The 22,786-nt window shown below is 49.1% G+C and overlaps 2 protein-coding genes across 5 annotated transcripts; one reads left to right on the top strand and one right to left on the bottom strand.

Annotated features, from left to right (window-relative positions):
- Positions 1 to 228: 228 nt before the first annotated feature.
- On the bottom strand, positions 229 to 8,878 carry LOC140515687 (uncharacterized). Its single transcript, XM_072626522.1, has 8 exons — positions 8,616 to 8,878; positions 6,990 to 7,360; positions 5,189 to 5,342; positions 3,048 to 3,191; positions 2,692 to 2,814; positions 1,930 to 2,124; positions 1,517 to 1,642; positions 229 to 545 (listed from the first exon to the last, which is right to left on the bottom strand). The coding sequence occupies exons 2-8, from the start codon at positions 7,157 to 7,159 to the stop codon at positions 321 to 323; spliced, it is 1,137 nt and encodes a 378-aa protein (XP_072482623.1). The 5' UTR covers positions 7,160 to 7,360; positions 8,616 to 8,878; the 3' UTR covers positions 229 to 320.
- A 1,381-nt stretch (positions 8,879 to 10,259) lies between these two features.
- LOC140515685 (uncharacterized) lies at positions 10,260 to 21,989 on the top strand. Of its 4 annotated transcripts, XM_072626515.1 has the most exons (16): positions 10,260 to 10,418; positions 12,075 to 12,273; positions 12,677 to 12,729; positions 14,525 to 14,625; positions 14,947 to 15,279; positions 15,587 to 16,138; positions 16,643 to 16,736; positions 17,043 to 17,213; positions 17,387 to 17,450; positions 17,860 to 17,939; positions 18,460 to 18,554; positions 19,035 to 19,114; positions 19,266 to 19,308; positions 20,661 to 20,723; positions 21,390 to 21,504; positions 21,634 to 21,989. In XM_072626515.1, exons 5-16 carry the CDS (start codon positions 14,954 to 14,956, stop codon positions 21,844 to 21,846), a joined length of 1,896 nt encoding a protein of 631 aa, XP_072482616.1. In that variant the 5' UTR covers positions 10,260 to 10,418; positions 12,075 to 12,273; positions 12,677 to 12,729; positions 14,525 to 14,625; positions 14,947 to 14,953; the 3' UTR covers positions 21,847 to 21,989. The 4 variants fall into 4 exon arrangements, with proteins under 4 accessions (XP_072482616.1, XP_072482617.1, XP_072482614.1 ...); XM_072626516.1 differs by lacking the exon at positions 12,677 to 12,729 and having other exon boundaries at positions 16,646 to 16,736; XM_072626513.1 differs by lacking the exon at positions 12,677 to 12,729.
- The last annotated feature ends 797 nt before the right edge of the window (positions 21,990 to 22,786 follow it).

Here is a 22,786-nt window from a genome sequence, read left to right as displayed (position 1 = left end):
CACACTACAATAATTGTTGGTGTAAGCTAGAAGGAGCATTTCCAGCCTTTGGGTGGGGGGAAGGTGAATTTAAGTGTAACTCATGGTTTGAACAAAATGACTCAAATGTGGTCAGCCTTTGCTTGTGTAGCTCATCCCACTCCAGTCACTTTTGACCGTGGCCCAATCTGACCATGCATGGCCCAAGCTAGGAGAGAGTTGGGGAGCTTCAAAGACAATAGCCCAGAGTCAAGGAAATGTTGCTCAGTATAGAGAGGGAAGTGGTTGGGGTAGATGGGGGTTCTCCCTGGAAGGCCTGCTGCTCTAACTTCCTAAAAGGCTCAGTATAAGGGGGGAACATGGGCCTCAGACTCCTTCTTCGAGTATTTTGTGACTTCAGTGCTTGGGTTGCTGCAGCCGCCTGGCTTTGGCCTGACCGAGGTGGCCAGGAAGGAAACAGAAAGCTTCTCCTTACTATTGCACTCACAGGCTCCAGGGGTGGCGCTTTTGCCATGAGATTTGCTCAGGATCTGTTCCTTCCTAAAGTTATCTTCAAAGATCTTGAGCTATAGAAGAAACAAAGGAGTGAATGGAGGGGATGGGGGTGGGCTGCAATGATTGGCCTGAAACCCTAGAGAGCACTGGTAAAGAAGCCAATGCCTGGAGACATGAAATGACTTGCCCAAAGTCATACAGCTAGCCATATATGATTTCCCACCATGAATACCCCTGCCAAGAAGCCTTTACTAAGAGCTTGTTTTGCATTTAGAATCAGGGCACCTGACTCTCTCTATCTTTTTCTCTCTCTCTCTCTCCCTTCCCCCCCCACACAATCTATCCCTCACTTTCTCTTTCTCTCCCTGTCTTTCACTCTCTCTGTCTCCTTCCCTCACTCCCTCCCTCCCTCTTCTCTCTGTCTCTTTTTGTCCTCCCTTCACACACTCTCTCTTTCTCCTCCCCTCCCTCTGTCTCTCTGTCTTTCTCCTTCCCCTCATATACACTTTCTTTGTGTATCCTTCACTCTCTCTCTTTTTCTCTCCCTCACTGTCTCTGTCTCTCTTTTTCTCATTTAGTGTCTAGACAGAGATGAAACCTTTTTCTATTTGTGAATTGTAGAAAGTGATTCTTACTCCTCACCCCTCACTCTTTGTTGAATTTGATTCAGTCCAACAAAGGGTTCTTAGGAGGCACCATTGCTAGGAACTGGAAAGGGTGATAGGAACATGTGTACAAAGCCAGTGCTTCATGGAGCCCGATCTAACTGGATCCTGGGGGATGCCTCTTGATTGACTTTTTCCAGGTGAAGGAAGGGGAGCTGGTGGGGTTTGATCAAGTCCCATGGTCAGAACCTTGTGGGGATGCCCAGTCTGAGTATGAGCTCATTTTTGGCTCTTGGCAGACTTCCGAGATGGGCTTACCCTGGGTTTCTGGGCAGGGGACCATCCCTGCTAATAGTCTGAATTACCTTAACACTTCCCACAGACTCCGGGGCCTCATGGAAGCAGGGAATGCCTACAATGTGGGGCCTGGGACCAACCTGTTCTTGCAGAAGTGCCATTTGCTGCCTCATCTCCTCTTCCTTCTTGTAGAAGTTTTCACGTTCCACTTTTATTGGCTGTGGGACTTTGTGCTCTGTCGGGGGATCAGCTGCAAGCGTTTCAGTCTGTTGGAAAACAGAACCAGAGAGGCACATAGGAAAGCTGGGAAAGGAGGCCCTAAGAGTAAGAACCCCCATTCCCTGACTGCTGAAGTGTACAATCAGTGCTCAGCAACCAGGAGAGAGAACTTCCCAAGGGCACTAGTGGGAGGGCCCATCAGAGCACCTGGAAAGGGTGGGTGACTACTGGGATGGGGCATAGAGAGGTGCACGCCCTCCAACTAGCCAAGAAGTGCCCATGGCAGAATCGACTACATCAGCCCTGGCTCTGGCAGGTTCTGTGATCATAGTACCTGGCATTTTGAGGCACGTAGCTCATCCATCAAGTCAGTCATCTCCTTTTCCAAGTTGGGCATGGCCAACTGGTGCTTACAATATGTAGTCTTCTGTCCTTTGGTGTTGCCTCGCCCGTACCTGTACTGGGCACTATCCTTTAAGCTTCTCCTGGTCATCAACACTGGAGAGGAGCCATAGCCTTCAAAGTAATTCTAAGAAAGAAGAGGGATTTCAGTTTAGTCATCAACCAATTCCTGCTCCTGCTACCCTGGAACTTCATATATGACACCAAAGAGAGAAGCCCATTACTAATGTGCTGTGCTGTGCTTACTGAGCGGCCCACTTCCCACTGTCACCCATCCACCATCCAGTAGAAATCGTCAAGACAGGAATGGCATTAGAACTATTGAATGACAGAGTTGGAAGGGACACCTCAGAGGCCATCTAGTTCAACACCACATGAGCAGAAACCCTTTTTACAAGATGTCTAACCTCTACCTTCAACTCTGCAATTAGAGGCAGAATTATAGAATGAAGTTAGGAAGGCATGGGTACAAATCCCACTTTAGATACTTACTTGCCGTGTGACCCCAGGCAAGTCACTGAACCTCAGTTTTCTTACCTGTAAAATGGGGAAATAACAGCACCTCCCAGAGTTGTGAGGATCAGATGAGTTAACATCAGTAAAGTGCTTTGCAAACCTGGAAGCTGCCTGTGTTGGCTGCTCCTGCCCTTTTTGCTGTCATCCTGGCCTGTGGCCCTTGCTTATTGACACTCACCACCAGGTTTGGCCTCTCACGATTCTGCTGCACCTTGCGCTCGAGGTACTTCACATATTCCTGGAGTTGCTGGTTCTTTTTAAACTCCTGGAGAAGGGCCTGCTCGTAGTACTCCTTCTTGTTCTGAACAAAGATGCCCACAGGCTAGGGTCCAGTACCAAAGAAGGCCTCAAAGTATACCCTAGTTGGCACTTCTTAAACTGTGGGGTGTGACCCACAGTGGAAGAAGTACTGAAAGGGTGAAGGTAAACTTAGTGTCTCCTGTTCCTTTTGGGGCCCCTGACCCTTCTCCCATAATCCCAAGGTCAGCCTTTGGGAAATGCCACATGCACCATGGACTGACTGAGGGTTCTTACCTGCTCATATTCCAGCTTTACAGTCAGGCGCTCCAACTGCTGCTTGAGGCTGACCACCTCCACCTTCAGGGTGTTCACCTTTTGCTGCATTTGCAAGGTAGTCTTGCGGTAGGTGTGGTCCCATTCCTGATTCAGCTTCATAAGCTATATGGGAAAGATCAAAGTGACATTGGGGATGGGGGATCCTCTAGGCCACGGAATAAAACAAGACCCTCTGTAGTCCATGTTCACACTGTGGCCCCCACATGGCTACCTGGGAAATACTGACAGTAATTCAGAACCCCTGGCTGTCATTATTCAAATCATCTCCCATTGATAACCTCCTTATTCCTATCCCTCTCAAGCCAATCCAATCCTGCCCCCCCCCCGCCAATGTTCCACTCTGAGGCTACTCACCCCTTCCACTATGCTGCCCACTCCACTGGTAAGGAACTCCTTTCCCACTCCTCCATCTTTTGGCTCCCTCATGATGACCCAGCCTCCCTGGCCTCCCTTTCTAGCACCGGAGGCACTTTTCCTCATTCCTCTCTTTGTTCCCCATCACCACTCCCAGGCTCTCCCCCTACTACCATCATTCCACAGCCTCTCCTCCGTTGACCTTCACTCAATCCATCTCTACCACTCAATCTGGAGAAACATCCTGGCAACATCCAGAAGTAGACTGGGGTGGGTTCTTCCTTCTTCAGAGGCCCTTAACAATTTCGATCTGAGACTGAACTTGGATTTTCTTTTCTTTTCCCTCAGAGCTCACATTGGGGTCACAGGGTTTTTCGGAGGGGAGGCAGTAGTTCAAGCCCTATCTTTATTTTTAAATTAATCATTTAGTTTATTTATTTATTGCACTTTTATTTTTTCCAATTCCATGTAAAGATAGTTTTCAACATTCACTTTTATAAGATTTTGAGTTCCAAATTTTTTCCTCCCTCTCTCTCTCCTCTCCCTTCTCCTCAAGACAGCAAGCAATCCAACATAGGTTATATACGTATAATCATGCTAAGCATATTTCCACATTAGTCATGTTATGAAAAAAGCAACAGAACAAAAGAGAAAAGTCACAAGAAAGGAAAACAAAAAAAAATTGAAAATATTCTCCTTCAATCTGCACTCTGACTCCATAGTCCTTTCTCTGGATGTGGATGGCATTCTCCATCATGAGTCTTTTGGAATTGTGTTAGATCCCTGGATTGCTGAGAAGAGCTCAGTCTATCAAAGCTGGTCATCGCACAATGTTGGTGTGCCCACACACAATGTCCTTTTGGTTCGGCTCACTTCACTCAGCAAGTCTTTCTGGATTTTTCTGAAATCTACCTGCTTATCATTTCTTATAGTACAATAGCATTCCATCGCAATCATATAGAACAATCTGTTCTGCCATTTCCCAGTTGATGGGCATCTCTTCAATGTCCAGTTCTTGGCCATCACAAAAAGGGCTGCTGGAAATATTTTTGTACATGCGGGTCCTTTTCCATTTTTATGATCATTTTTGGAAGTTCTATCTTTAAAATGCGTGTATGAAGTCCAGCGTTGCCTACATGGTCATTGTCAAGATTGTTGTTGAGAAATTACATGGTACCTTCTATATAATGAGTAAAACCACTCTCATGGCTATTTGTTAGTATTGCTTTTTTATGCAATGCGTCCATCTTTTGAAAGATGGTTTTTAAAACTTTTTTTTAAATAAAGAAGACTATTCTGGAGTATTTATTACAAAATGATTGTGATGCAAACCTACCCCCCCCCCCATGCCAATGTAGCACCAACACACACACACACACACACACACACACACACACACACACACACACACATGCACGCACACATGGGAAGCAGTGTAAATCCATTACAAAGAGTATAAACTGAAAAATACTGGTAGCATGCTGAAATATTGAGACATATTCATTTGGATCAGTAATAGAAGGGCTCCCTAGAAAGTTCCAGGCTGGACTAGAGGTCTAGGAGGGCCCTTCCCCCTCAGGGAGCCTTGGCTTCTGCAGTTGGCATCCGGAGGCAGGAGAAAAGTTTGAAGGTACCTGCTGCTACATCCTAAAGACGGGCTCAGTCCTCCTCCCTCCTTCAGCCTCTACTCTTGCCTTGTCTTCCTCTCAGGCTCCAGTATCACAGAGGCCTTCGGGAGTTCTTACCTCTTTGTTGAGCCTCCGGAGCTCCATAGCCTTGTTCAGCAAAAGCATCTTCTCATCAGCTGAGGCTGCCATGCTCACTGAGACATAAGAGATTCCCTCCTCTGAGTCATTCTTTGAATCTCTGGGCTCAGGACAGGCATGGAGTTTGTTCTCCCTAGAATGGAAAAAGAGAGGGGGGAGGGGGGAAACCAAGTCAGGGAAGCACTTCCAAATTAGAGTTTAATGAGTAAGATGTTGTAGGACAGATGCTGGCCAGAAAAGAGGATAAGTAAATAACTCCACCCCAAAACAGAGGGCAGCTGCCCCCAGGGTATGAACTTGCTTGAAGGAGGGACTGTTAACCCAAAATAAATCTCCAGTTGGTAGAATGTGGAAGGGGTGATGTATCTGTAAGCAGAGGATCCTTTCTTTCTTTCTTTCTTTCTTTCTTTCTTTCTTTCTTTCTTTCTTTCTTTCTTTCTTTCTTTCTTTCTTTCTTCCTTCCTTCCTTCCTTCCTTCCTTCCTTCCTTCCTTCCTTCCTTCCTTTCCCAAAACCTTAAACCCAGTGCATTCTGAAGCTCATAGATTGGACAACAATAGGTCCCTGCCCAAACTCCACTTAATGGCTGTTTTCTGGACCCTCCCAACTTCAGAGTGGTTATCAATAGTAATTGCAGCTCTTTCCCTCCCACCTTGATTTACTTATTTTTTTCTTTTGCTCTTTAAGGGGTTATTCCCTCACTCTAAGTGAGCACTTGAATAGGCCTTAGCTGAAAAAGGCCAAGGTCTCCCACTGCATCCTGGGCCATCTCCAATCATCCTGATAAATATCTGGTCACTGGATCCAGATGGCTCAGGAGGAGAAAGTGAGGCTGGTGACCTGCATAGCTCTCCCTCACTCAAAACAAAGTCAAGTTCAAGTCATGTCATCATTTCTCTGATGTCATGGTCTTGGAAAACAGAGGACGAACACAACCCAATCCCCGTTAACCAGCACACAGTAGGTGCTTAATGAATGCCTGATGAATGAATGAATCAGTGAGTGAAGAGGGCAAGGAGGAAGCAGCAGTGGTTTGTAACCATGGTAAGTATGAACTTTTGCATGTAAAACAATCCTTTTGATTCCATTCAAGTGGGACATTCAGCTCCAGGTAAAATGAGGTAAGTGAATAAAAACTTCCGGTTCCTGGGCAGACAATGGCATTTTCTGGAGGCCTTCCCTAAGCCAAAGTTGGCACTTTCAGTGCCTCCACAGAGCAGTTGGCCCTTGAAGAGCCTCAAAGAAAGAATTGGGAATTTCCTTCAGTAAGAATGTCTGATTCATTACAGATTTCAAATGGATTGGGTCTAAGGGCTCCCCAACACTGCCAGAGACAGGGAAGAACTTCTGTGGAATTATACTGAGGCACGCAGAGGTCTCTAGAGAGTAGAGGAAAGCTGTGGCAATGAAAAAGGAACCTGGTGTAGGTGATGCCAACCATGGAACATGGCATGTTCCAGGAGAGGTGCCCTCCCCAGAGAAAGGCTGGTTGCTTGTCTGCCTGTGCTTTCCTCAAAACCACTCTGTGAGGTAGTTCAGTCGTGTAGTATTACAACCAATTTACAGAAGAAGAGACAGGCCGCACAGAGATTAAACGTAACCCTTTGTTCATATCCCACTTCGTATCTGTGAGACTACAAGCAAGTCACTTAACCTTTGAGACCTTCTGTTTCCTCTTCTTTTCTCTCTCTTAATACTCCCAGACCCCCTCCCTTCAATTCTCTACTGCTTCCCATCCCCCTCTTTTCTCCCAGTTCCACCCTTGCCCACGCCCTACCCACCTGGAGAGAGAACGAGAATGCAGAGGTGGAGTCTGGCTTTTCAGGGCCACCGGGGCAAGCACCTGGGTTTGGACCTGATTACCTCCATCTGGAAACCTTCTTTCCTGATCTGTCCAGAAGCTTGAGATATCCTCCTGAGGGACAGGCAGGAAAGTGGAGGTACTGCTCATGCTTCTGCACAGGGACAGGACAGTCCCCAAAAGCCCTAGGTTTTGATGAGGTGGCAGGTAAGTTCAGCAGTTAGAGTGACCAAAGAGCTGAAGTTTTGGTGCAAGGCAAGATGTGGTCTCCTTTTCCTCCAGTCGGAGTCTGGCAGATGTTCCTGTCTCAGTAGTGGTGACCAGTTTTAGAAAGGAAGAGGCATCTGCTCCCTGATGAGACAGGGAGAGAGAGAGAGAAAGATCATGTGCTATGTCAAATGAGGAAGAGCCCCCTCACATCAAGAACTTCACCTGGTCTTTAAGGCTATGCCCCTCCTTCCATGAAGAATCCCTTGGAATGTCTCAGCATTCCCTTTCCACACCGAAACACACCCCCCATCACCACTCTCTCTATCCCCAGGCATTCTCAACCAAAACATCTCTTGAACCATCTTGGTTTGGGGTCAAGTTTGGCGAGAAAAGGACCCTTTGGTGCTTTGGTAAGGATATGCCTTCTTCTAAGGACAGATTTCCTAACCATTTGAAGAAAAGAGACAGCTCAAGTCTCAGTTCTACCACTAATTAGCTGTGTGACCTTGGGTTAATCACTTCCTCTCTGACTCAGTTTCCTCACTGGTAAACTGGGACTCCTTCTAAAACTTCTAAAATTCTGTTAATCTTTTGAGTCATCCTAGAGAGTAGACTTAAGTCAGAGGACAATGAGCCAAAATTCAAGAAAATCATGTAGCTCCTTCGTGTGTTTCTCTGTAAAGGATTCACCTTCAAAATCAACTCTAGACTTTCCTGAAGGTACTTTCCTTGGTTTCTGTCCGTGTTCAGTGGGTTCCAGGTGTCATAGGAATAGTTACCAGAAAGTGAAAGGCTTGGCCAACTACTCCTTGTGTGACCTTAGGCAGATCACTCAACCTCCTTGACCTCAGTTTCCCCATCTGAGGTGGTTGGGCTAGATGACTTTTTAGGTCCCCTTCTAGCTCTCAATCTATGAAGGACCCAGGTTACTTCTGGTGGCATGGGTTCCACACTTCTCTTGGATTGGACTCCCACCCAGAACTTTGAGGAGACTCTCTCAACTGAAAACTGGGACAAATTCCCTATTTCCAAACCCTCACTGTTAGATTGAGCTAGGCCTCCCGGGAAGGATGGGAAGTCAAAGCTCCTCAAGGGTATTTGCAGCCACTAGGTGGCTTTCACTTTGCAATGGTGATATCATTTTGGGCCTCTTCGAAGAAGGACAACAACCAAGCCAAGGTAAGCTTTGTTTTGGGAAGTTATTTGGTGACAGACCTTCTCCACAACCTCTTTACTCCATAGCACCTCACCATTTCCTGATTGGATTTCTTCTTAGAGATATTATAAACAATCACTTTCCATCTCTTCCTAAGATCCTCCCACCTAGACCCCGGATTCATAGAGCAGCCCCCAGGCAACCAGAGTCATTTTTCTATGAATCTTTCCAAATACTGACCTGAGCCAAGGTCCCAGCCCAAGGAGTTGGACTGTGTGCTGATCCGGTCAAGTCAGGGATACTCCAGCCTTCAGTGAAGTTCCCTCTCCCACTGCTTATGCTGACGCAGCCTCAATTCAGCCTCCTCAGGGGTATCTTTTTATACCCTCTTCTCAGCATGCTCACCAGGAGGCACAGACCCATGGCTTGGCCTTTCTGGTGATAGGGCAATAATTAGGACACATTCCTCAGTTATTACCTCTTTCTGTGGTCACTGTTGCTCTTTCTCCTTTAATCGGGAACAGTACGTCCATATCATCCTCCTGTGTCCCAGAGATGGCAATCTTGCAACAGTGTATTCTGAAAACCAAGTAGCCATGGCTTGGACAAGTCCCAGTGATGGATCTTTTGTTGCACTTCATGTTGGGGGAGGGAGAGTCAGAGATCAAGGGCTGGACAGGACAGGACCTGAAAGACTAGCTGGTGCAAGCCCTCCATTTTACAGAAAAGCCCAAAGTTAGGTAAATAACTATTATCTGAGATGTGATTTCAAGTCCGGGTACTCTGGTTCCACACCCCCATTACCCTGAGGATACTTCCTAGATCAGTCATTTTCTAGCTAAGTGACCCTGAGGAAGTTAGGTTTAGCCTCAGTTTCCTTATCTAGAAAATGGGAGTGATTATCCATGCATCCTCTCCCTCACAGTGGATAGAGGACTGGGCCTGGAGTCAGGAAGACCAGAGTTCAAATCCAGTCTCAGACACCTACTAGGTATGACTTGCCCAAGATCAAATCATTTCACTTGTTTACCTCAGTTTCCTCAACTGTAAAATGGGGATCATGATAGCACCAGTGAGAATCCAATGAAATAATATTTGTAAAGCACTCAGCGCAGTATCTGACACCTAGCAGACATCTCATGAATGTATATTTCCTCCCTGCCTCCCTCCTCTCTCAGGTTTCTTTCAAAGTGGGATTTTCTGAGCACTTGAAGAAAAGAGATAGCTCATGTCTCAGCCCTACCACTAACTAGCTGTGTGACTTTGAGTTAATCACTTCCTCTCTGACTCAGTTTCCTCATTGGTAAAACTTCTTCTAAAACTTCTAAAATTCTGCTATTCTTCTGAGTCAGCCCAGAGAGGGGGCTTAGGTTGGAGGACGATGAGCCAACATTCAAGAAAATCATGTCACTAACCAAGCTCCTGACCCTTTGCTTCCCATTCTCCAGGGGAGGGGTGGAAGTGGGGGTAGGGTAAGAGGGTGTATGGGTGGGAAGAAAGCCAACACTGTGAGCCAGGTAGGTAACATTTTAGAGGGGAAGAAACCAAGACTTATGGAGAACAGAGAGGTCTCTCAGCTAGAGAGTGGCAAAGTTTGCCACGAGAGGCATTCTTATGCCGCCCCACCCCCCACCCCGCCCCCTAAACTGGCCCTTTCTGGTCAGTATTAAGGAGTGATTGCTTTCACAGTTGAACTGTCTAAAGCACAATGTTTCTGGAGGTCTCAGAGCAGAGGCTGGCTAAGAGGTTCCCCAAATGAGGTACAGGTTGCACTAAATGCCCTCTGGGCGTCTTCCTTAATACCCTATTCTCTATGCACAAGCGACTTCCCTCCCACCCCCCAGACCCCTGCTGCTCTCTGATGTTCCTAGCTGTTGGTCCACTGAGGCTCCCCACCCCACCCCCATCCTTGAGTACTCTCCAAATCTCCCAAGTCTAGCAAAGGACCGCCTCCCCTGTCCTTGCCATTGTCTTCTGCCCTCCACTAGTGAGAGGGTTCTCTGAAGGAGCTCTAGCACCAGTGAGAGGAGAGCTCAGCGAGCAGTAAGTAATTGGGGCCAGTTGGAATGATATGTGACCATTAATGTCCTGGGAGATTCGGCTGAAAGGTACTTTCACATCAGAGCATGGAGACCCTTAAAAGCTCGACTTGGAATGTGGGAGTTTTTCCTGTAATCCCGGGGAGTTAACACAGCTTTCGGGGAAGGGGAATGAGATGATCAAAGAGACTTTTCTAAAGATGGAGCAATCTTGTCGCCTTAGACTCTAAGTCAGTTGACATTGACTGGTGTGAGCAGACTCCAGTAGCAGAGCTGGCCTGGGAGAAGGCAGAAGGGGTGTCCTGGTAGGTGGGCAGCTAGGAACGTTAGCGCGGCCCAGACTCGGTGGCCTCCAGTGTATTCCTCCACCCTGCTATGGCAGTGACCCTCTTACAGAAAGGGCACGGTTCAGTCCTCCATATTATCTTGTTTTTCACATAAAAAGAACTGTATTTACGAGGCTTTTTCTGCATCTCTTGAGGCTGTGCTGGTTGTTAGGTTAAGATTGTGATTTATTCTGCCAGTTGTTTTCTTGATGGCAGACCACCCTTGTGTTCCCAGCATCAATTTGACTTGGTTTTAATGAAAAGATGTGTTGCACATGTTTGGAGAATCGCTTTCCCAGTATTTTATTGAATAGTTTGGCATCGGCAGCATAGGCAATGTTGTTCTAGGGGGCCCTTCCCCTGCTGCACCATTCTTTGGGAAGCAAGGCTGTGCTGGTCTCCGAAAGGGACTTTAGGAGAGGGCCTTCTCCCTCCAGGTCTGAAAATTCCGAAGTAGCATCACGGGGATTTGTTTTTTCAATGCTTGCTCCAATTCATTGGAGAATCTGTCTGCACACAAAATGCGCGCTGTTCCAAACTCCTTCCACTCCTTCGCTATTTGTCCCTTTTCTCTTTCTGAGATCTGGCTGAACTCAGCCAGACCTGACCCAGGCTGTGTACCCCTGGGCAAGTCTCCCCCTCTGAGTGCTTCTGTGAAAGGGCTGCAGAATACCTGTGGCGACATTTAAATGAGCTAGTGCCGGGAAAACTTTCTCCAAGCCTTAAAGCGCTTTCTCCGTTTTAATGGCTATTTGGTTAATTTCCATATTTTCTATAGCCACTTACCCATTTTGTTTAGATTTTTCGTTTTGTCGTCTTCCAATTTAGGACAGTTTCTTTCCAATGGCTTTCTTTAATCACTTCCCACTTGTTGAGAATTCCCCTTTTCGGTTTTGATTTTGCTATCTTTGAAAAAGGATCAAATTAGCATATACATGACCGACGCTAAAGTCTTTCCCAAAACGATTCTGTTTTATTAGTTTAATTTTTTAAAGCATTCTATGGGCTTTGCTTTTCCCAATTTCTTTTGTGCTTCTTTTGTACTCATTTGCTTTTTTGACAAAGCTGCACACTCAATTCATTAGTCCTTGTTTCCCTTTCATTAGTGCGAGGATTCAGGAATAGAAATCTTCCTCTCACAGCTGATTCAGCTGCATCCCATACATTTTGACATGCCATCTTATTAGTAGAATTCACTTGAAGAGAATTTTCAAATTGTTTTTAATGATCTGGTTTTGGGCCCTTTCATTATTGTTTGGCTTTGTTTGATGATTTTTGATTTTCCGTCATGATCACCTCCAAATACTCTCTTCCTTGCCTCCTTCCCTCCTCAGGAAGCCTTCCTTTGTCATGATGAGAAAACAGACAACACAGAAAACTCTGGCACAGGCTTGATAAGAATTCTAGGGGGAACTTCCATAATTCCACAAAAAAGAAAAGAACAATTCAGCCAAAGTAAATCAAATATGGCCCGTGTCTGACATCATGCCCTCTGCACCCATGGTCCCCCTCCTCTCCAATGAAAGAAGGAAGGTACATTTCTCCTCTCTTGGGGTGAGCTGGATCATCACCCAACAGCTCAGTTCCACTTTCTTGTTCTTTTGTCTGTTTTTATCCTAGTTCTATTTTCATCATTCTGCAACAATGCATATGTGTCTTCTCATGTTTTCCCGAATTTCCAATTGTCTTGGCTTATTCCATTGTGGTACCACCATTTCTTTGGCCACTCCCCAGTTGGTGGGCACCCACCCTCTAGGTCCTCAAGTGTGGCCCTTTGACTGAATCCAAATTTCATTGAACAAATCCCTGTAATGAAAGGATTTGTTCTGTAAAATCTGGACTCAAAGGACTGCATTTGAGGACCTAGAGGACCACATGTGGTCTCGAGGCTGCAAGTTCCCTATCCCTGCATTGGATGAACTCTGGTCTCTTCCAGTTTTAAAGCCTTCGTCTTCAGTCCTTCAGTCAGAATACCAGAGAAGGAAGGTGGTAAGCGTATCTATTTTTGGGGGGGGGGAGAGGAGAGGTGAGAGATTCCTTATTGGACATGGAGGAGGTGGTCCTGGCCTGGGGTCACTGATAGACATGGGGCTCAAACTTTTATTTGTTGAGTCTTCCCCACCCCCTGGTATTTAGGATAATTCTTGGGGAACTCTAAGGAGGTCAAGATTAGTGTGGGCTGGATCACTCGTGGGGTCTATAATTGGGATCAGACAAGACCTGTGCTTGACAGACAAGTGGAGAAGTTTCTTTTACAGTGCAATTCAAGATGACTGTTTGACTCTGTGGTGGGGGTGGAAGAGACTTAAAACTTGCCAATAAATAATAATTCACCAAGATAGTTAGTGCTCTCATCTCATGGGATTCCTATCTCCTAACTTCTGGTGACCCAAAAGCATGACATGTATTGTAGATTTTGGTATATTTGCTGGATGAAACTGAAAAGAAAAGATAGTACTTAATATGCCCAAGTAGCAGAGGTCCAGCCACTCCTGGAGAGGTCTGAAGACCTAAATTCCTGTTAAGATCTGCATTCTTTACTTTTGGTCAAGGAATACAATAGCCTTTTGTAGAGAACAGTCTTTTCTACGGAAATTGAAAACTGAGAGATCTTCCTATCCCTTGGCTGGTGGCTCTTACAGGAATAGTACTTGTTTCCTGGCTGATGGTCAGATGCAGCCTGAGGCTGATAAGTAACCACAGCATGGTCCTTGGAGGTTTTGGGGCAAGAGCCATCTTTCCCTCTGTGGCCAATGTTGCCCAGAACCTTGGCCTCAGGGCTAGCTTACCAGGTGCGCTGTCTTCATTTGGCATAGCTGGCATGTTTACCCTCCAGAATCTTTTAGTGTGTTTTCTATAAATCGGGTGACTGTGTTTTTTAAGTCTCCTGCTATGGTGCTATATTATATAATTGTAAGCAACAACTTTGACAGTGAGTCCCTGGTCTTTTAATTTCCTGCTCCTGTGTTTTCCCTTCTCTCTGCTGCCTAGAAATGGCAAGAAAATGAAGGGGAAAATGCTGAGCACCTTTGGCTTAGAAAGAGCTGCTGCACCCATGGGTAGCACTGAATTAGTATAAAGTTCATTATAATAATAATAGCAGATAGCTATAGTGAAGTCAAGGAAATCTGTAGTCTCATTGATTTGGAAGCTCCTTCCAATGATATGGGTTATAAGGGGATACAGACACATACATATGTATGTATATATGGCATACATATATCCCACCATGATAAGGAATTAAGAGTTACCCCAGTATTATGACCCACACTTTACAGAAGAAACAGAGGCTCAGATAGTCTGTGGTCTTCCCATGGTCATACATGCTCTAGGTAGAATTCAAAGGCAGGTATCTTGAGTCCTGCAGTTAGGTTAGAATGCCGGGTCTAGAGTCGGGAAGACTCATGTTCCTGAGTTCAAATCCAGCCTCAGACACTTCCTAGCTGTGTGGCCCTGGGTAAATAAGTTCACCCTGTTTGCCTCAGTTTCCCCATCTGCAAAAGGAGCTGGAGAAGGAAATGGCAAGGTACCCTAGTATCTCTGCCAAGAAAACCCCAGGTGGGGTAAAGGAGAGTGGGACAGGATGCAAAAATGATTCAACAAAAACAATAATCCCTTAACTCCATCCTGTTTATTGAAGTCAAATGAATTGAAATGATGCCCAGAGATGTTAGAATGAGTGGTCTGGTCTCCTCTCTGGACCCAGCACTTTATTGCACCAGATAAGTGACATAACTGAAATGATAGGATTTACTGATTTGAATCACTATGAACTGTGTGGCAGGGGACTGAAATGGATTGAGAGAGAACGGAACTGAACTGACCTGGACCAAAAGAAACCGATTGAACTGAATTCAGTGGAATCGGGTTGATCTGAACTGAACAGTAAGAAGTGGGATCCTCCGACTGCCCACGGGGATTTTCAATCCAGAAGTATTCTTGGGTGACTTCTTGTAAGGGATACTGGGGAGGGTCCATGTTGGGAAGGGCATTTGGAAGACATGGGGGAGGGCCCGTCATATGGGGCCCCATAGTTGGAAAAGTTTACTGAGACTGGTGCCAATTTTAGGATGGGGGGGGCCCTGTGGAGGAGTTGACCCTACCATAATCTCAGGTCCTGACGTAGGCTACCCTCATTGGGCACTGCCAACCTAATATTAGTCCGCATCTGCCTGAGTGTCTTCAGTAGTACGGTATCTTTCGGAGGGAGAAGATGGCAGCGAAGCAGCCCCGACGAGGGTCCACCCGAGGTGGCGGTGGCCCTCAGACCCGAGGAGAGGAGATGGAGGCAATGATAGATGCCTGGCACAGACTGGGCACCCTCACTGATCTGCAAGGTGATTCTGGTGGCCGGCAGCAGCGGGGCCGCTCTCGCACCCGCTGGCCACGCTGGGGCCCAGATGGAGCTCAGGCGCAGTTTGGGGCCTCCGGCCCCACACTGGGTACTGGAGCAGCTCCGGAGGAGGGCACCTCTCAGGAGGAGGGTGCCTGTGGCCCTGCCCGAGCTGTTGGGGATGCTGAGGCAGCAGCCTCCTCGAGGTATGTATGGTTGGCTTGGGGGTTAGGGGTGCGGGTTGGGGTTACGGTAGCGTGTGGTGCGTACGGTGAGGGAGGCGACCCTATCACTTCTTGTGTTTTGGGGGGCCCACCAAGGAGGTTGCGGCCCCACTTCACGTGTTTGGGGGCCGCCGGCACGTGAGTAGAGCGCTCCCCGCCTCCGCGCAGGCGCCCCCTCCCCCACCCCCGCGCAGGCGCCCCCTCCCCCACCCCCGCGCAGGCGCCCCCTCCCCTGCATGCTGCGGTGGGCATATTGGCGCACGCGCCGTGTTTCCCTTGTTCTCCGCAGGCCCTGCCCGGACGCGTGGGGAAGTCAGCAGCCGAGGGAGCACGAGGAGAGCGAGGGCAGCCACAGGCGCCGGGAACGCCAGGCCGTCGCTGCCACCGCTGCCCTCCCCCAGCCCCTGTTCTCGGCCCCGGCCCGGGCCATGAGCGGGAACCCCAACTTGGCCCTCGGGGCCCGCCCCCGGCAGCCCATGGGCGGGCGGGGCCGGGGCCGCCCGCGTGGGCGGGGCCAGAGCCGAGGGGAGCTGCGGGAGGCCGGCGACGAAGCGGGAGCGCGCGCAGGCGCAGGCGCAGGCGCGGGAGGCCGGGGGCGAGCCGCCAGCCCCTCCCCGCCCCCCCCCACGGGCCCGCTGCGCTATTCGCTGCGCTCCCGGGCACGCGCCGCCCTGGCGGCCCTGGCGGCCAGCCCGGAGGAGGGGCCTGGCTTCTCTCGCTTCGCGCCGCCTGGAGCCGGGGCCGGAGTCGGAGCTGCAGTCGGAGCCGGAGTCGGAGTCGGAGCCGGGGCCGGAGTCGGAGCTGCAGTCGGAGCCGGAGTCGGAGCCGGGCCCGGAGCCAGGTGAGGAAGGACGCGCGCCGGCGGGAGGATTGGAGTGGGGGGAGGGGGGACTCGGGCGGGGGCGGGGCCGAAATCGACCCGGGCGGTGGCATCCTCCATTTTCTGGGCCGGGGGCGGAGTCGGGAGGGGCGGGGCTTAGGCGGGGAGGGGCGGGCCACCCTGTGCTGGGAGCCGGGCCCTGGGAAGAGCGGGTAGTGTTCTAACCCCGTAGCTTCTGGAAGTGGGAGGGAGAAGGGGGTATGATGGAGATGCGGGGGAGGAGATGGCGGGAAACGGCGGTCCCAGGAGAGGGGGACCTCGGCCGAAAGAATCTGGGAGCTTCTGGAAGGGGAGGGGACTGGGGGAGGGGGGCAGTGTAGCCGGGATCTCATTCACTGAACGGGAGGCATTGGCGGGGAGCGGCAAGGGCCTAGTGAGACACCTAGTGGTACAGTTGGGGTTGCTGAGAAAGGGGGCTGTGTGGCTGAAGGTTCCTTCTAACAAGATGGTGGGCGTTGGATTCAGTAGTGGTTTTCAGGATCTCGATGCACCTGTGGAGCAAACATCACCAAGAGAGGAGAGGGGCCCACACCGAAAGACACTGCAGGTTCCCCCAGAGGTGAGTCTCCTCCCATTCTTTCATCCTGGCACTCAAGGTCCCTGCATAGCCCTGTTTCTTGTCCCTCTCGTTTGTCAGAGGACTCCCTCTTACAACCTATCCTTGGAGGTTCAACACCCGTAGCCTTCGGGGAGTGCATTTGGAGTCATTTTTGGTCCTGCTTTCAATCACCATTCGTCTTTGCTTTCACCAGCAGTTTCTGATGCCCCTCAGGCAAAGACAGCTTTCCTTTTTTTTAGGGAAGCCAAAGTCAGGTACCTCCTGCAATAGGAAACCCTGTCTTCTCTTTTTTCCCCAACACTGTAGATAGAGAAGTCTAACAGTGACGAAGAAACAGATGAGGGCAGCAGATCAACTTGCCCTGAGGATGATGAAGATGAAGAAGAGGAGGAGGAGGAGGAGGAGGAGGAGGAGGAGGTTCCTAGACCAAGTTTGGGGAGCCTGCAGCAGAGACCTCAGTCCAGGCTTGAGAAGAAGGTATGAGCTTGGTTTTCTCTTTTCTTACAGCTCAACTTGTCTGTCCTCCCACCAGCTTTCAGATCTCCATTTTTGTACTTTGTCATCTCAGTTCCCCTCTCTTTCCTTCACCTTCCTCTGATAGCCACAGCCTTCTGTCTCTCTTGACATGTAACCTGATGTCCTCTCCCCAGGTCTGTGAGGTGGTTCAATACCTGCTAGTGAAGGACCAGACAAAAGTGCCCATCCAACGAACTGGTGAGTGCTCTGATTCCCCTCAGCTCACCCCCACAGGACCTGCCTTTACCAGCTGTGCCCTGGGTGGGTTTCCTTCCTGCCCCTAAGAGGACTTCAGGCTCCTATTTGTGTATATGGGTTTAGATTTTTCCCAGTGCTTCATCTAAGTCTCAGTGGCTGGGCAGAGGTACATACCTTTTTACCTTAGAGATACCTTGTGTGAAGACCCAGTGAAGGAGGTTGAAGGAGCACACAGGTTGGAGAAATAGGAAAGAACAGTTTAATGAGAATCCAGACAGCAGTGAGTGACCAACCCATGCACAGTCCTGGGAAAAGGCCAAGAATGAGAGCCTGTGGGAGGGGACCTGAGGCAGATCTGGGGTTTGGTGAGAAGGAGGTTGGAGCTGTGGCTCTTCTTTATTCCCCATAGATATTGTGAATACTATAATTAAAGAGTACAAGGATATGACTACAGAGATCCTCAACCAAGCTGGCCAGATGTTGGAGCAGGTCAGTGGATGTTCCCAAATCATCACATATTACCTGGACAATAGCCAGTGTAATTCTCCCCTCATTTTATGGCTGGCGACTAGAGCCCTGGACTCTTGTCTTCATGGGCTGCTCAAGCCCTCCACCCATCAGCATTTTAAGCCAATGCCCCTCTTTTTCTTTTCTCATTTGCCCCAATTTCTCACGGCATCTAGATGTTAAGTCCAGATCTACATCCTCTTTCCTACTGCCACCCTGACCCTAAATTCTACCCGCCTGTTTTGCCTGGAGTCCTTCTACTTCCCAAGTCCATCCCAGCCTCTCACCAGCCAGCCATCAAGGCCCAGCTCTATTCTTCCTTCCTATGACCTCCTCTAGTCCTGAGAGTTGGTGTTCCTTTGACCCATTACCATCTTGTCTCATTCACCGACATTGGGGTTTGGTGAATGCTGCTTGATGGCATTTTCCCACAATCCTCGCACCTTCCAGTCTTTTAGAGTCTTCATCTCCCTCTTATCCAACCCCTTCTTTCTCTTGACAGGTGTTTGGAATAGAGTTGAAGGAGATTGATGATAGAGCTCCTGCTTATGTGCTCATTAACAAACTGGAGCCCCTGGAAGATGACTGCATGAGACCGTAAGAGTGGGGAATCTGACCCCTCTCCCCCATACCCACTTCCTAAGTCCTGGGTTCTACCCTTCAGGCTCCTAACACCAAGCTAGGAGAACTATCCAGAGCAGGGAACACATGATGTGAGACCTTTCTACCTGACAGGAACCCTCAGGAGCCACCTAGGGCTCCCTGCTCCTACTTTATGCAGTCCCAAGACGGGTCAATTGGCACTAAGGAACTGGACTCAGATCAAATCTAGAAAAGGCATTTTAAAATTGGAAGGGACACTAGATTGAGTCTAGCCCAGTCCCCTCTTTTTACAGAGGAGGAAACAGGCCCACAGTGAATTGCCATGGCTAATGCTTAGGAGACATGAGGACTAGGTTCAAAAAACCCTGAGAGCTTGGAAGAGACAGAAGGATGGGGACATGGGAACTCTGTTTGGTTCCCTGGGCCTTGAACATCAACATCTCATAAAGGTGATGGCCTCCATTTGTCTTCCAGAAAACATGAGACAGCAAAGATGGGGCTTCTGATGGTGATTCTGAGCCTCATTTTCATGAAGGGGAACTGTGCCAAGGAGGGTAAGTAGCACCCCAACCCTCCACCATGGGAGGGAGGCAGGATGGGGTTTAAAGGAACCAACCTGCACCCATTCACCCCCTTTCTCTTTGTTCTCTTGCTCTCTTGCTCTCTCTCTCTTTCTCTCTCCCTCTCTCTCCCTCTCTCCAACAGCTGTGGTTTGGGACATGCTCAGGAAGATGCGACTTAACCCAGAGTACGGTGTAGTGATTGAATTCTTTCTCATTTCTCTGTCATTCCCCCTCCATGGATGGCATTTGTCTGTCTCCCGCATCCCCACCTTCCCGCACCAGGCTGGCAGGCAGGCTGACCTATTTCTGATAGTGCTAGGAGTTGATATGGAAACCCCTGAAACCGGGTGTTCTCCCCCAACTTCTTGGATCCTTTTAGCTGTGCTAAGAAGGCCAGGCCGCGGGTAAGAAGGAAATCCAGCCCTGGCTGCTTCACCAGATGCTTGGACTAGAAGGTTCTTGGAGCTGTCTTGGGGAGGGTGAGATGCAAGTATTATCACCTCCACTTTATAGATGAGAAAACTGAGGTTCAGAGAAGGCTCCACATTTTAAAAAGGTTTCTTAGAGAATAATATTCAGTCTCATTAGCATGTGCTCGTTTCTTTGGCCGTCCCCCTGGATTTTGTTTCCAGCCAAGAGTGTTGGCTGCAAATGCTTTGGTGTGTACAGGGTTTTTCCCTGAGTCTTTGACCTCATCTCATGGTGTCATAGGCCCGAAGCTGGAAAGGACCTTAAGAGGCAGTCTTTGCTGAGTGGGGGGTGAGATAAAAGACACTCTCTAGGAGCAGGTCAGACTAAGCCACCTCAGTGGGACGAGGCTCACAGGGCAGAGTCTCCCTTGCCACTTGGTTGAGAGGAAAGGCTTGTTCTCGTACGGCTTGGGCTAAGGGGCCTTCCAGCTCCAAATCCTCCATCACCACAATGGAAATAGCAGTAAATCTTAAGGATTGCAAGGGCCTTTCGAGGTTCTCCAGCCCATCTTCCTTCCCAGTGTGAGGAGTGCACACTGAGGCCATCTCTGCTCAGAGGCCTCCCTCATTGCCTCTATCCATTCTATTGGGGGACATCTGTTATTCTTGGAAGGTCCTTTCTTATGGGAATTTGATATCTGCCTCCTTACGATTCTCACTGTTGCTGATACTGTTCTGGACCTGTACAGCCCTTTAGGGGTGGCTAGAGCCCTGGGCCCGGAGTCAGAAAGGCTCTTCTCCCTGAGTTCAAATCCAGCCTCAGACACTCGTGACCTGGCCAAGTCACTGAACCCTATTTGCCTCAGTTTGCTCATCTGTCAAATAAGCTGGAAAAGGAAATGGCAAACTCCTTCAGCGTGTTTGCCAAGAAAACTCCAAATGTGTTCCTAAAGAGTCAGACACAACTCAAACCCATTGAATAACCACAGCAGCTTTGGCCTTTCTTTCCCCGGGGTAAACATGGCCTAGTTCTCTTAAGGGCTTATTTCCTTGAGAAATGTCTGTCCAGCTTTGCTGCCCAGATGATTCCTTTGCATAAGTTAAATCATTTTTCCTTCTGTCTTTAGTAAAAAGCATCCTCTCTTTGGGGATGTGAAGATGCTGATCACTGATGAATTTGTCCGCCAGAGGTGAGTTGGTACCACCTGAGCAGGCCTCCCCAGAGCCCTAGCAGTGCCAAGCTTTGTTTTTTGGGAGGTTGGTTTGGACTCAGATCCTCCTTTTTTATTGGTTCAGAGATCTTAGTCCCCTTGGACAGGTCTGTTTCCCTCTCCAGGCTGTCAAATATCAATAATAAACCTTGCTGTATCTCCCTTACATAGTAATTGTGGGTAAAGTGCTTTGTAAGTCTTGGGGCATGAACCATTATCAGCCCCTTGGTTTCTGTGGTTATCTGTTGGTCTTCCTTTGTTACGAGCAGTCTTGTGCTTACACAGAGATCTCCCTCACCCCTCGGCTGGCAAGAATGGTGTGATCAGAGCAGTCGGCAGTGAGCGTGGCCAGGCTGTTTACCACACACCGCACAGTAAACCCCATGAGGTCCTTCAATCACAGGGGGGCAGAAGTGCTTGCCTCACTGTCTCTCAGTTGACCATACATATCCAGCCCTGCCAGCTTTGTAGCTCATGAGAGCATGAGATCGTAGGAGGCAGTGGTGCTGGGCCTGCAAAGAGGACTGACCCCATATGTATTGGGGAAGGTCTCCTGGTGCTGGCTAGGCCTCTGTCCTTGGGAGTCTGGGTGGAGGGAGAAGGCCAAGTTTGGAGATGAGGATTCTGTTTTCCCTCATCCCCAAGGTATTTGGAGTATAACCGGATTCCTTACACTGACCCTGAGGAATACGAGTTCCTCTGGGGACCCAGAGCTTTCCTAGAGACCAGCAAGATGCAGGTCCTTCGCTTCGTGGCTAAGGTAATAGCATGGGTGAGGTGAGGTTGGGGAGATCAGTAGCTGCTCACATCCTGAGCCTGAACGAGAAGGGGCTCTGGCACTGCTGAACTCCCTGGCTTCTAACAGCTGCCTGCCTCTGCTTTCTTCCAGATCCAAAAGAGGGACCCTCGTAGCTGGACGATCCAGTACAATGAAGCCCTTCGGGATGAGGCGGTCGCTGCTGCTGCCTCAGCCTCCGGTGCCTCGACCTCCACCGCCACAGCCTCGGCCTCAGCTTCAGCTTTGGCCGAGGCTGAGGCTGAGGAGGAAGCTGAGGCCGAAGCCTGTGCCTCCGCATCTGCTTCTGCGAGTTTTCTGGAGTAGGAGAGTGGCCAGTCTAAGTGCCATGTAGAGGTGGCTTTTCCAAAGCACAAGAAGCATCGTTTTCCACGAGCTGTGTGCACAGTAGTTATGAATTTTAGGACCTATCCCCTCTGTAGTCCAGGTCCAATAAAATTGCAAGTTGATCTCTGTGGTTTCTTTGTGCGTCTCCAGGCCTGCCCCTGTGGGCTTTGGGGATGAGGCTCCTCAGACATTCCCTGGCCTTGAGGAGTTGGGTTCCTTGGAGGGGTGGAAGATGGAGGGGGATTACTGGCTTGGCCTTGGAACCACAGACAGGAGATGGTCTTGGTTCTGCTCCCCTCTGTCCCATGCCACCCCCTGCAGGTTGTCCAAGTGTGTCTGTCCTTTTATTGAAGGGCCCAGGCCTGGTGCCATTTCTTGGGGGTGGGTGGAGACACGAGTTAGTATTTGGAAAGCGCAGTGCCTGGTGCATAGTAGGAGCTTAATAAATGGTTGTCTTCTTCCCACCCAAGTAAATAGCTGACCTTGGCCACCTAAGATTTTGCTTAAATAGCTTCCCGACTCCTGGTATGCTGAAAGACTGAGCTGTTCTTGTATGGCGTGTCACATTAATGTTGAGTCATTTCAGTCATGTCTGACTCTCCATGAGCCCTGTTGGGAGTTTTTTTGGCAAAGATATTGGAGTAGTTTGCCATTTCTTTCTCCAGCCCATTTTATAGATCAGGAAACTGAGGCAAAGGGTGAAGTGATTTGTCCAGTGTCACATGGCTAGTAAGCGTCTTAAGCCAGATTTGAACTCAGGAAGATGAGTCTTCCTGACTCCAGGCCCAGTGCTCTGTGTACTGTGCCACCTAGCTGCCCTATCCTGTCAAGACCTCCCTCAAACAGCGGAGGGTGGCCACCCCTTCTGTCCCTGGGCCTTGGGGGTTAGCTAGCTTGAGTAACCTCAATTGGGAGGCAG

Source organism: Notamacropus eugenii, chromosome X (genome assembly GCF_028372415.1).
Source record: "Notamacropus eugenii isolate mMacEug1 chromosome X, mMacEug1.pri_v2, whole genome shotgun sequence".
Classification (NCBI taxonomy): Eukaryota; Metazoa; Chordata; class Mammalia; order Diprotodontia; family Macropodidae; genus Notamacropus; species Notamacropus eugenii.
The sequence above is the reverse complement of the archived record's forward strand: the minus strand, read 5'-3'. Positions and strand labels throughout refer to the sequence as shown.